The sequence below is a fragment of the Erpetoichthys calabaricus genome, chromosome 18, assembly GCF_900747795.2.
Source record: "Erpetoichthys calabaricus chromosome 18, fErpCal1.3, whole genome shotgun sequence".
NCBI lineage: Eukaryota > Metazoa > Chordata > Cladistia > Polypteriformes > Polypteridae > Erpetoichthys > Erpetoichthys calabaricus.
Genome location: NC_041411.2, coordinates 16,551,498 through 16,566,005, shown reverse-complemented (window position 1 = coordinate 16,566,005; position 14,508 = coordinate 16,551,498). Strand labels below are relative to the sequence as shown.

Below are 14,508 nucleotides of genomic sequence, written 5' to 3'. Positions count from 1 at the left end.
ACACCAGCTCCGACTGTCTGGCTGGACAGGATGGTGGGCCACTGCTTGCAAACCCACACTTTGATACACCTGTTAGCCAATGACTTCTTGTGGTGCTAAAAGTTAGTGCCGTATTACATTTATGAAAGTTAAAATGTAAATTAAAGTACACGAGCTTAGCAAATGTCACAATAAAAATAAGGTCTTCACATAGTGACCTGTGAAAATCCAGCTTCAGATGAATGGATGCACTTCAAGGTCAAGTTTTTCAAAACAAGCAGGAACACAAAGAATGACATAAAAGATAAATAAATGATCCTGCTTTGAGTTGTCAACACGATTTCCCATAAATGAAGAATACAGCTGTACTGCACAGTACACATCTTGTTCTATATAAATTTAGACTTCACAGAAATTATTTGCCAGAATTTATTGTAAACATTAGAATAAAACATTGGAGGACTGTCTGCATGATACACAACTCAAACATAATTAAATAAAAAAATAAAGGACCATGTAACACCACAGGAAGAGACCTTTCAGCCATGCATTCCATCATTACTATTTTGTGTAGTCCACAGCAAGACCAAAAGCTAAAAAACTGAGCACCTCCAAGTAGCAGCATCTGGCATTACAGGCGCAATAGAAAATCCAGCCAACAGTCAGGACAGGATTATGAAAAGGCCTGTCTGTGAGGAGGCACATCAGTCTCGAGGCCAGGACCAAGCACACATACAAGCTCTTCTTTGGTTACCTCTCGTCACGTGAAATCTCGTGATGTAAAAGAGAATTTCGTGAAATGCTTCAGAACACAAATAGTGGTGGGGAATGACTTCTATGTATTGACGTCTAACATTCCGACTCTAAATGGTGGTTGTTGTGTGTAGTTGATATGCACTGATATGACTTTGACATCTGCATTATGATGGCTTCTCCAACAAATGATCCCAAATAATTTTGACATTTGATGTTCTGAGGTTTCAGTTTGTTTGCCCAAGGCGAGTTGGTGACATTAGTGTTCCAATGTTATCTGGACAATTATTAGCATTGGACATCACTGCCATTACACTTTTTCTTTTAAAAGAAAACCATGTCTGAATTTAGCGTACGTGTTCAGGGTGGTCCCAGAGGCGCGCACACACACCCCATCCATACAGCAAAAGATACAAAGACACCATCAAATGACAAGGAGTTTTGCATCTCCTTCCAAGTCTCAGTGGAGTCCAGCAGCACAGGAGCCTTCACATCAGCTTTCTGGTTTCTCTTTGTTGGGCCCCATGAATTCTATCCCATCAACAGGTATGTCCTTGTCCTTAATGGCTTGCTACAAAACACACAAGGATTGAGATAGTCAAAAGTTTTCATTCCTTTCAAATTATCATTCTTTTTACTCATTCTGGCGTGTTTTCAGACCATATAGTGCGTACGTGGGTGCGTTTATTTATTTAGTTAGAAATCAAGCAAAACTAAAAAGATTACAATAAGCAAGCTTTCTAAGCAACTCAGGTCCCTTCTTCAGGCAAGTTAGTTAGTTGGTTAGTTAGTTAAACTTCTACGGAAAGGTAAATTTCCCCCTGGGGCCACGGCAGCCTCGTGCCTTTACAGCGGGCCCGCACCCCCCCCCCCCACGTCTTGGTCGTTTAAGATAACCACTGCCAGGCTAAAATCCATCTTTGACATTTGTACATTCACCGCACGCTCACCTGCACACACTGCTGATACTTTTTGAACATTTCAGAGCAGGGGTCGCCACTGCGGTCACCCTTGAGGAACTTCTCGGCGAACCAGCGGTTAAAACAATGATCGTACTCCCGCTTGAGTTCGGTGCAACCTTCCCCAACGCTGTTCATCGCGCACAAGGTTTAGCAGACGCCGACGACCATCGGACAGGCAGAAATAGTGTGGCGCTCCTTTCGCGTCATCGATGGCGAACGCAGGCGCGTACATTGACAGAATTACTAGACGCCTTGTCGCTACCCGATCTGCGTGCCTACCAGATTTGCGCGCGCAGGCGCATAGGCACGCAGATCGGGTAGCGACACGCCTCATGACCAGCAGCATCGTACGTCAACGTCGTCGCCATATTGCGAGTGGCACTGCTGTGGAGTGAAGTAATGAATAAAGATGCCTCACGCATGTGCTGCTTGGGATTGTACAAACCGCTGTACGCACCAACCCAGATCACAGGGATTACATTTCATAGGTAAGGCTGAACAATTGTTTTGGTTATATTTGGCAATTAGAAAATCCCGTTTTATAATCTTAACTTTAGCTACGCCAGGGTAAGCTAGCAAAGCTATGCATTTATGTGTTCAAGTGAGCCTCCATGCAACGTTTTGGCTAAACGTATTTAGTCACTAACTATGTAGATTGCTGTTAGCTGTTAACATTTGTCAAACTTTGAAGGTTTCCCAAAGAAATCCACCTCAGGAAGCAGTGGGAGGTAGCCCTTAGACAGGATTTTGAGAAAGCTGTCCTGTGATGTGTGCCATGCTAGTTTGGTAACAGATGCTGTACCGGCATCACATGATGAAAGCTACCACTCGCTCACATTAAAAAACAAAGGAGGTTTGATGATTCCTTCTGAGGGTCCAGTCAAGGTGGTCAAAGCAGCTGAGCGTGTTATCCGACAGTCGACAGTCGAGCTGTCAGTGGATCTTTGATCAATCAGTTTGTTTGGGCTGAGATTGGTTCAGATGATGTGCTTTTTCTCAAGGAGCACATTGAGGAAACACAGTTTGAAATTGACAACCATCATTTTATGCTCATGTCTTTAGTTGTGTCTGTCTTCCACAAACTAAGGCTGCACCATATTGCCAGACTGAATACTCTCAAATTACAGAGTGGCAACACACGGAAAAAGCTATGTAAGACAGTTCTGTTTCAAGGATTTTAGATCCTATCCTGTATATATTTAAGTAACCACATTGTGTGTGTGTGTGCGTGTGTGTGTGTGTGAGAGAGATTGAGAGAGGAATGAGTGAAATGTTTTCAGAAATTATTAAGCCAATTCATATACAATAAAATGGTTTATTTTTGTCATTGAGTGGATCATTTCACTGTTAAAATAAAGACAAACAAAGATAACTGGCAGTAACAGCGCAACATTCACAATTGTTTGAAAAGATAAGTTTTGAGGGCAGTTTTTAAATGTGTTATTGAATTGAGCTGACGTATATGAGAGGGAAGAGAATTCCAGAGTTAAGGAGCACAATGAGAGACGCTTGAGCTCCCATAGCACAGAGTTTGATGTGCGGTACAGAAAGTCGAGCTGCAGATGAGGATCTGAGTGACCGAGAGGAGTGCAAGTCTGTAGGAGATCAGTGAGGTTGTGGAGAGCTTTAAATGTTAAGAGCGGTATTTTGTATTGTATTGTGTAGTTAACAGGGAGCCAGTGAAGTTGAGAGAGAATCGGTGTAATATGTTCAGTGGATTTAGAGCAGCAGGTTATTATCCTGGCAGCAGAATTTTGAAGAAGTTGTAAGCGATGGATAAGTTTTTGTGGGATGCCAGATAGAATAGCATTACAGTAATCTATACGTGAGGTGACTAGGGCATTAACCAATACTTCAGTACGGTGTTGGGTAAGAACAGGACAAAGTCTAGAAATGTTTAGGAGATGGAAGAAGGCAGTCCGAGAAATGTTACTTATATGGGAGGAATTGTTTAATAATAATAATTATTATAATTTAATAATTGCCATTATTAGTGTGTAAATGGATATAAATAATTGCATTTAAACGATTTGCCAAACTCTGTTGTATGTAAACGATACTGTTTTAAACGTTATTGTTTTTTCATCAGAAAACCCGGTTTCCACGTCTACCTGTATTAGTTTAAATGCCACTTGCAATATGGCTGACGTATCGTGTCGACTGGGCAACACAGTGAATGCGGCTGCGTACGCAGATCGTGCTGGCAACGGGAACCAGGTAGTGACACACACCGAATGCGCTTAATGAAAAAAACATTAAAAACAAAAAAAAATCCACTTTACGGCACGGCCTGATCGGAACTGTGCATGCAGTACAACTTGACATTACGGTTTATTCATTTTAGTTCCACATTAGTTGACCATAATGAAAATATTCATCCTGCAAAATAAACGATGCAGCCTTTGTGGCGTAACGTTGATGTCCAATGAACAATCGCCGTTAAGAGGAAGCTTAGGTGTGCACACCTGATAAGCCCCAATTAGGGCGAAACACACGCTGTGTACTCTTTGTATTATTTGGCAGGTACTATATATATATATATATATATATATATATATATATATATATATACATATGTTATATATATATATATACATATATATATACATATGTTATATAAAGTATGTAGTGTTTTTATTTTCCCACTCACGTAATAAATCATACAAAGTTTCCTTGCCGTTTTGATCTATTGTTGCAATTTCCCTCTTATGAGCAAATTGTGTTTGTTTAAAAATATCTTTAGACATCGATTATTATTAATAAAATTGCCATTTGTCTTAAGGCATCAGGTTTACAAAACCTAATGTATCCAACCAGTTTTATAGAAATATATGGTCCTTTTTCAAAAAAAGAAAAGAATTAACGCTGTGCTGCACTGCATCGTGCTGACTGTCCCCCTTTGCGGCGTCTATCTATATATGTCTATGGGCGCGTACCCACAACGTCACGAGGACGCGACGCGCGGCTCGAATCACGTGAGTAGGTGTTCTGCACTGCGCCGGATACGCGAGCTGTAAGGCGGGCAAACAATATCCGAGAAATGTATTTTAAATTATTCTTACTTTTTTAGATAAAAAAATCCTGTAAAATTTGAAACGATTTTCTTGTATTAGAATAAATATCAAATCAGTGTTTGTAAATAGTATTTACATATGTGTACAGAGAAGCCAAGCAAAATGACACCTTTTATTGGCTAACTAAAAAGATTACAATATGCAAACTTTCGAGGCAACTCAGGCCCTTTCTTCAGGCAAGAACTCAGGGGCCTGAGTTGCCTCGAAAGCTTGCATATTGTAATCTTTTTAGTTAGCCAATAAAAGGTGTCATTTTGCTTGGCATTTCTCTACATTCATATTGGCTAACACAGTACAACACCCTAGTACTACATATATGTACAAAAATATAATTATTTTAGATTGTATGCATACTTTTATTGTGCTTTTTCTTTTCTTTATTTCTTTAATAACATTCATGAATTAAAAAAAATAATAAAGTGAGGTAAAGGACTGGATAAAACCTATAACACAGCAGTGTTATTCAACAGATACAGTATATTTTAGTTCGGTTATTAGGAACCTTTGCAAGAAATGGGAAGTGTATAGTGCTGCCCCATGATTTCGTCTCTTTTAAATCTGCAGCACAGTCAGATGTACACTCTGTTGCAGGCGCTAGGCACATTGTCCAAGGAAACCACAGGCCAAAAGACAGCCGTGGCAACTGAGCTGTGTGTTACAGTGAGACCCTCCAGCCTTGTACTAGATAGGGCTTACAAGCCTTCTAGATTGTTGTAAACCAGGATTCCATCGGGAGTGATACAGAAATGTGTCACATAAATGTATCAGGGGTAAGGAATGATGTGTGATTTATGAAAAACGACTTAAGTATATTTCAGTAGCCCCTATCAAGTTTGTGCTTGCATATGTGCATGACATTTTATGAAGATGTATCTAATTTACATTATTTTGCTGACAGTCCATATTTTGACACCTCTACATCAGGTCATTTTTAATGAGTGGCTCAATCCAGTTGATCCAAGCCCCTTATGACATCGTAATCCAAAATGTGTATAGAAAATGAATAACAGAAGGTATTCATGTCTTTATGCATAGATACCATAAAAAAAGGTGGCAATTCTGCAGTCCTCAACACCCAGAATAAGAGAAAAAGGGAAACATTTTTTGTTCTTTTTTAACCAAGAAAAATACTTATGAGAAGGATAAAACAGTGAGAGCACAATGTATAAATAAAGAGACATTAAAAACAACTGTGTAGCCTTACTAGACTTACTGTACCTAAAACTGTTTGAACCCCTGTCTACTTTAAAATTCTCTTCAAACCTCATCTCCTGAATCTTTCCTGTCTCTCTTCACATCAGTTATTCATTTGTTTTGGTCTTTTATTTAATTGCTATGAAAAATAATAAAACTTGCAATGAAACTTTCACATTTCACCATCACAAATGGAACTCACTTTGACTTTGAAATACACTAGGATTGTTTTGATGTCTTAGAGAGACAAGGCTGTGGGGCTGTCAATGAAACTAGGCCTGTTTAAGCCCACTGAGGCATCCTTTATTTGATTTTGGGCCATACAAAAATGAATTGTTGTTGACAAGCTTCTTTTAGCACCGCTATTGTAGTTACCTTTTAGTTGACTGACTGGAGCCAGTCAGCCTCTGTTGGCCCCATTCAGCTGTCTGTTTCTGACCACATGTGAAGTGGATGTTTTTTGGCTGATGGCCTTCAATTGATTCCTTGTTACACTTTTTACATTACAAAACCATCAGGTTTGCTGTTTCTGACATACTCAAGCAGGTGCATTAAGTACCTATAACCAAGGTGTGTTAAAAAAACACTCTGATCTTTAGTCTTGCTCATACTTTCTGTGACTTGTGCCTAAACACACATACGTTATGCATGGGCCCTATGTGACTGTTTGGAGCAGCACTGACTGAACATTTGAAGCTATCACTGAGTAAGCTGTTAACTACAATAGGAGGACAGGGGTAGTAACTAAGGAAATGGCCACTCACTGTGTATACAAATTTGTGAATCAATGTGAGTATAGGCATTACAGTAATCCCTCCTCCATCGCGGGGGTTGCGTTCCAGAACCCTCCGCGAAAGGTGAAAATCTGCAAAGTAGAAACCATATGTTTATATGGTTATTTTTATATTGTCATGCTTGGGTCACAGATTTGCACAGAAACACAGGAGGTTGTAGAGAGACAGGAACGTTATTCAAACACTGCAAACAAACATTTGTCTCTTTTTCAAAAGTTTAAACTGTGCTCCATGACAAGACAGAGATGACAGTTCCGTCTCACAATTAAGAGAATGCAAACATATCTTCCTCTTCAAAGGGGTGCGCGTCAGGAGCAGAGAATGTCAGAGAGAGAGAAAAAAGCAAACAAAAATCAATAGGGCTGTTTGGCTTTTAAGTATGTGAAGCACCACCGGACAAAGCAGCTGCAAGGATGTACAATGTAAAGGTAATCTTTCAGCATTTTTTAGAGGAGCGTCCGTATCCTCTAGACCAGTGTGCGCACAGCCCCCCTGCTCACACCCCCTCCGTCAGGAGCAGAGAATGTCAGAGGAAAAGAGAGAGAGAGAAAAAAGCAAACCATCAAAAATCAATACGTGCTGTTTGATCTTTTAAGTATGCGAAGCACAGTGCGGGAAGCATATCCCTTGACAAAGCAGCCATATGTAAGTCCAGCAAGGAAGAGAGCAATGTGAAGGTAATCTTTCAGTGTTTTTTGAGGAGCAGCCATATCCTCTAGGGGTGTGAACAGCCCCCGTGCTCACAATATATTTGAGGAGTTTTATTTAATACATAATACGTGCTCTGGTTGGGTAGCTTCTCAGCCATCTGCCAATAGCGTCCCTTGTATGAAATCAACTGGGCAAACCAACTGAAGAAGCATGTACCAGAAATTAAAAGTCCCACTGTCCACAGAAATCTGCGAACCAGCAAAAAATCCGCGATATATATTTAAATATACTTACATATAAAATCTGTGATAGAGTGAAGCCGCGAAAGTCGAAGCGCGATATAGCGAGGGATTACTGTATATACTGTATGTGTGTAAGCAAGAAATATGCTGTTTTCATCCATCCATTTTCCAACCTGCTGAATCCGAACACAGGGTCACGGGGGTCTGCTGGAGCAAATCCCAGCCAACACAGGGCACAAGGCACGGAACCAATCCCGGGCAGCTGTTTTATATACTGTATTGAATACTTGGGTGTGAGCAAGATTAACGTGGCAGAGAAAAACATATTTAAAGCTTGACATGTTAGTCAAAACAAAATAAATAATAGGTATTTTTTCTGAAAACAGAGTATTTTTTTATCAACTTCTTAGTATTCACTTGCTTCTCATTTCTTTCCTTGCATTTAATTGAAACAGGTACTTTATGATGAATAGGCTCAGATGCAGATGTTAGCTGTTAATGTTTGTGTATGCAGTTAGTGGAGTTAAAACCATGCTTCTGAATTGTAACAAGCGAGTAACCTAAAAATGTGATTAATAGTAATAATACTGTTGTCTAATTAAGATGCGAATTAAAAATTTTAGACATTTTCTAAAAAAAAATCTGGAAGGTTGCTGGTTCAACTCCTGTAAATTCTATAACGGATCCTACTCTTTTGAACTCTTGAGCAAGGACCTCACCTAAAAATTGCTCCTGGGGCACTATACAATGATTGACCGTGTGCTCTGACCGCCAAAGGTCATGTGAAAAGACAATAATTTTGTCTCAGGGATTAACAAAGTAAATCAAAAAATAAAATTGAAAAAGAAAAAAATCTATACACAATTCAGCCCCCAGAAGTTGAGTCTGTACTCCCTGGTCTTTATGAAAGCAATCTCTTAAGATAAAAGCCATAGATTTCGTGGAAAAATTTCAGCTTTAAATGTGACTATAGGCAGAGAGAGAATAAAGCCTTTGGTGGGATTTAAATGTGCACACGTGGCCGAGGTAATTCAGTTTGGAGGTGGGTTGAAGTGAAACCTCAACTGACAGGATGGAAAGACAGACAGGATGATTGTGAATGTGACATAGAAGTGTGTTGTTGTGACTGGAGATGGGCAAAAACCTATACAGTGAGGCCCAGCAATGTAACTATACAACATGTTAAGTGCCCATTAGTGGTTTAAAGGAGAAAAGAGAACAGAGACGTTGATACTTATCATTTGAACACCCTAGGAAAATACACCCTTTAGAGAGAAACAGTCACACTTCTCTATCTGCTAGACCAGGTCTACTCTTTTCTGGTAGTTTATATAAAAATGGCTTCCTCATTTCACATCTCGATTTTTTTTTTTAAAGTTCCCATATAAAACAGCACTTTTTGCTATTAAAAGTTGGCAAAACATGACCATTCCCCTTTAATGCAGACTGTAATTTTGGGAGGCTAATATGGAATGACACCTTAAATTCTTTCAAATTCTGCTTTCTTCAAAGTGGAAGTACCACTATAAAGAACTGTGGCAAGGGGAGACAACTAAGAATGCAGAATCATAAGAGGATTTCTCGTCTTTACAGTGGCTTATAAAATATTAGTGTCAAAAGAATCATAGACTTTAGGTAGTGAAGAGGAATGCAAAAGAAAGACAAATTAAAAAAAAAAATCTTGTCTGAAATTTCCTGAGATGTATGATACTAATTGATAAGCTACTTCAAAACAGAATAAAAGTAAAACTATTGTACTTATTATTATACATTTTTATTTTTAAAAGTCCTTTCCCAAATGTTCCTCAGTAAGAAACAATGATAACAAGTTCAACATCGGTTGTTTAACTTCTCAGGTAATAATCAGTAATTTTAGTGCTGAACATGGTGACTTTTATGCAAAACTAAAACATAGTGGTTTATTTTTTATAGATATTATCACTTTTTACTTGTGGCTGTGCATCCTATTATTTAGATTCTTCTGCCTTTTATGTTTCTTAAGGAATCAGATGTGAAAGAAGCTTCTGGAGTTGGAATAACATACTAAAATGCAAACTGACCACACATTTCACATAACGAAGTAACTGAGAGGGGATTGCAGCATCAAAAATAAGTAAAATAAATACATGGTTTATATATATATATATATATATATATATATATATATATATATATATATATATATATATATATATATATATAATATATATTTAGTCCAGAAAGCACTTTTACATCATATACATATATTTCATTGTATACTTAAGACATTTTTTAAACATATACATGTGATAGATTTTGACACATTTAAAGATAAAACATATGTTTATATAATTCCATATAACAATACAGATCACAAATGACAATATACAAAGATATATTTGAAATGTACAACAAATCTGCAGGTTAAAAAAGACACAGTAATAATAAATACATGGCATTTAAAACACTGACATTTTGAAAGGGGTAAGGTTTTGGCTGATGTTTTAATATGTTATACAGTATTACACAAACACCTCGTGGAATCTTAAAAGGAAGGATTTAGAAGCAACCTTGTTGTTGCTAATGTTTTACAATGAAAGAACATCCATCCATTTTCCAACTCGCTGAATCCGAACACAGGGTCACAGGGATCTGCTAGAGCCAATCCCAGCCAACACAGGGCACAAGGCAGGGAACTAATCCCAGGCAGGGCGCCAACCCACCGCAGATAATGAAAGAACAATTTTCCCAAATTTGACACAGTGCATTCCTTCATTTTTTGCTACAGATTTAAATTTGTTTTTAATGAATGAGGACTTCATTATTTATTAATACAGTTTTGTGCTGAAAGATGAATTTTCCTTGTGATGGAGTAGAGGCCTAGGCTGCTTATGACCCAGGCTAGAAAAATAAGGTACACACAATGGATGGATGAAGCTAAAATTAGGTCTATTAGATTTCAACCGAATTAAAAAAACATACAAGGGATCTGATTACTGCACAGTGTGCTGCCAAACAAATGCGCAAAATTGTCTAATAAATCTTTGTCTTTCCAAAACTGTGGAAACATGCCTGGTGTATCACTGTTTATATTTTTTTTTCTGGCATATGCTGCCTTTTTCATAATCAAACAAGTTGTCTTCACTGTATTTAACTTCAGTACAAAGTATTGTTTTCCTTTCTTTTTTGAAGTATATGGTAAGTACTTTACAATAGTGCTCCCTATGGAATGTGCTATGCAAATTTAATATTGATTTATCAATTAAAATATTCTGTTCTGTTCAGTTCAGTTTATTTTTCTATAGTGCCCATAACTGAGTGCAGGTGCACAACACGGTTATAATTTCTCTGGTAAAATAAATGTACACATTTTATGAATTACTAAATACAGAATTAGTACACATAGGAGTTTACCTCTGGTGCAATTGGCAAAACATTCCAAGGCACACATAAAGTGCAAAATGCTAGACAGTAAAGCAGGAAAAACTGAGAACATCAAAGGCCATGAAAACGATCATTACAAATAAATGATCTTCAATGATTACTCACCATATCAAAATCAAGAGGGTAAACAAAATACCCAGAATTGAAGAGCCATTGACATGCTTTCTTACATATATTTAGTTGAACCCCAGATCAGCTAGTGCTACAAACTATGTCATGTTAGAATTAATTATTGTATTTTGTGCCTTATGCCTTGGCTATTAAGATGCATAAAGACCTAATTCAGAGTATAAAGTTTAAGTTCCAGTCAAAGGTGTTGATAAAGTTAATACAACAGAATTCTTTGATCAATATAATGAACAACACATTGAAGGGACATAATGGTAAGCAGATTCAAGATAAAAAACAGTTGTGGCAACCTGGGTCAAACTAATATTAATTTTTAAAACACAATGGAAAAATATTTGGACATCTCAGCAAGTAGTTAATCCTATTACATTCAAATATACTCCATTATTTTAAGTATCTTACATTCTAGCCTGATGGTGCAATACTGAAACTGAAAGAGTAGGGTAATTCTTTTCAGTTTCAATTTCAGGGTAGGCTATTGGTTTCAACAGTTTTTCAAAATGCTAATCTGGCCTGCATGACACCGCACCTGACGCAGTGCTTGTCAAACTAACTAAGGGACACGCTGTGTCTTTAACATATACAAAGAGCAAATATAAAATAACAGAGGAACCCTTTATTTCTTAACAAAAAGACAGTTTTCCAGATGATAGCTGAAGTGAAATGTGAAACCTTTTACCTGGAAAAACATCAGCTAAATAACAAATTTTTATATTTTTTATTACCCACTTAGTACAAGTCAGGGTTACTGGGAAACTCAGAAAGTTGCACAGATATTAGATGTGTTGCATTCACCAGCTTTATCCAAATATCACTAGCAATTAAAAGTAAATGATAACAGAAATTGTTTAGAAACCAATATGTTTTACAACTACTGTTATTTTATTTTATTTTTTTTTGATTAAAGTACTATAAAAAATAAGATTCATTTTTAGAACAAGACAGTATTCATTTAAAACTTGAAATATAAATATTAGTGGCGAATGACAGTTAGTAAATGCATTTTTGTAAGCACTTCCATGATGTATGAACCAAGACCTGACATTCATGACAGTCAGTAGAGGACCAGGTCTTACAGGATAAGTACAATTTTGGGAAGGAATGGTTATTTATAAAACTATACTTGGTCTGACACATGAAACACATCTCTAGATGTGTATATTACTTTTAATATTTTCTATACCACCTTTAGACATTTTAATCATTGTGCACTTGCAGCCTGTGTTTCAATGAATAACTACTGACTCAGTGGTCTCTTACAGTGTTTATGTTTTACTTTTTTGGCACATTGTGTTTCTCTGCTTTGAGCAGAGCAAAACATAACTTGTCATATAAACATTCTTATTTTAAAATGTCAAGGTTATTATTTTCGCTATGAAATTTAAATCTTCCAAGAACTCAGCTTTTTTGGAAATGCATTCTAGACACTGTCTGTCAAAACTGCATCAGGAGTGATGTGGCTGCATGTTAAGAGTAAAAGTATCGCTGTTACGTGCAATATCATACCACGTTGTTGCATTTTTATAAAACTACACTTATTTTGGCTGACAAGGAAACCACAATGTTTTCTTTTTTTCATTGTAAAATTGGAAGCCATTTTAAACCGACAATTTAAATAAGAAATCTGCTTAAGCACTCCACCCACAGTACACACAACTAATTACTTTGCCAGAGGCAGAAAGCTGCAATTAAGATGAATGAAATAAGGCCTCACTAAGTTTCTTTTTTGTAATGATAATGTTCACATGATGACAAAATGGCAGTTAGATCAGAAAGATAATGATGGCTTGTTTTCAGTCCTCTCCATCCCATTCCACCAGTGTGAGACATTGCTTACTGAGGAACACAGCTGTAAAGGGTGGATGCCTGGATGGTGAGCACAGAAGCAGCACTATAACCAACCTTCGAATACCACCATCACTGTCCTCACTTGTTTTCAATGAGGGTTTGCACTTTGTACACCAGATCACGTGCCAGCTTCAGTATTTGCTTGGTGTTGTGGTGTTCAGCCATCTCTAGAGTTTAAAAGACACATTTTGTAAAGTTTAAAGAAAACAGCTGTGTGATAAGTCTTTTCGACATAAAAAATTATCATAGTTTTATATTTTCTTTCAGTGATTTTTATTAGCATTTTTTCATCTATCTTAACCAAACTGAAGCCTGTAGTTGTAGTGAAACAAATTACTTTTCAAAAAAAGAAAACTTTTCCTTGGTACACAAATAATGATATAATGATCCAACACTTCACTCCTAGAGCTTTTCCCATGCTATTTAATGGCATATCAATTTAGGGAGCACTCACCATTAAAAAACTTTATAATGTCTGTGAAGTCCATGTTGTTCTCCAATATGATGTCTCGATACAGCTCCACCATAGCCAGGGCAATGAAGAGAACAAAGTGGCTGGATGAAACATGCTTTGCAGCCCAGATTGTCTCCCAGACAGAAAAAACGTCATCATAGACCAGCTCTACGGAAAGCACAATGATAATTACAGCTGACACCATTTTGAATAGAAGGTATACCTTAACCTAAATTTTATGTTTGAAAATAAGCAAAGCTGGGCTTTGGTAGTGGTAAGATTGCAAATTTTTAAAAAAATGACATGAAATTCTATTATAATTCAGCAGTATCATAGAAAGGCTCCAGTGTTATCATTAAAGTAACAATCCATCCAAACAGAGGCAAAGACAGTGTGAGACAGTGGTTAAGACTTTGGGCATCAAATCCTGTTGTTGTGGGTTAAAATCCTGCTACTGACCTTATGTGGCCATGAGCAAGTCACGTCACCTGCTTGTGCTCCAAATGAAAGTGAAAATGAAAGAAATTCAACCAATTTTATCTCAAGTGTTGGAAGTTGCCTTGAAAAACGGTTTTAACCAAATAAGTAAATGTAATGTAAACTCTGTGTTTCATAAAGAACAGACGCTGTAATGTTAATACCAACCAGATTACCCCTGCCATTTAAATGCCACAAAGACCTTTGTAAAGCAACATTTTTTATGAGGAGGTTCTCATAGTAAAGATTTGCAAGAATTAAAAGCCCCATATATATTTAAGGATTTATTATAAAACCAATATGATGCACAGCTGTCACACATAATATAATTTTTTGACCTCTTTCTATTGACACATCAAAATGGGCTCAAGGTCATTTGTGAGCCCATGTTATGTACAGCTAAAGCAGAAGCAGTAGAAGAATGGATAATGGATGAAGTTCTGTTGATAACTGTTGGCTTCTGTCGTCTGTGTTTCTGTCTCTTTCTGTGTCCTGAACAGAAAGCACAACGTAGTAATGCTCAAACTG

General features: G+C 37.3%; 2 protein-coding genes across 3 annotated transcripts in view; both read right to left on the bottom strand.

Moving 5' to 3' along the window:
* Positions 1 to 394: 394 nt before the first annotated feature.
* triap1 (TP53 regulated inhibitor of apoptosis 1) lies at positions 395 to 1,914 on the bottom strand. Its single transcript, XM_028824959.2, has 2 exons — positions 1,683 to 1,914; positions 395 to 1,303 (listed from the first exon to the last, which is right to left on the bottom strand). The coding sequence occupies exons 1-2, from the start codon at positions 1,827 to 1,829 to the stop codon at positions 1,226 to 1,228; spliced, it is 225 nt and encodes a 74-aa protein (XP_028680792.1). The 5' UTR covers positions 1,830 to 1,914; the 3' UTR covers positions 395 to 1,225.
* Positions 1,915 to 11,296: 9,382 nt separating this feature from the next.
* The window catches only part of sgsm1a (small G protein signaling modulator 1a), a 104,775-nt gene continuing 101,563 nt past the window's right edge, over positions 11,297 to 14,508 (bottom strand). For both annotated transcript variants that reach the window (XM_028825164.2, XM_051921385.1), the window contains 2 exons: positions 13,504 to 13,671; positions 11,297 to 13,216 (listed from right to left, as the gene is read on the bottom strand). In XM_028825164.2, coding sequence (XP_028680997.2) covers positions 13,128 to 13,216; positions 13,504 to 13,671 — 257 coding nt within the window. In that variant the 3' untranslated portion in view covers positions 11,297 to 13,127. The remainder of the gene's footprint in view (positions 13,217 to 13,503; positions 13,672 to 14,508) is intronic.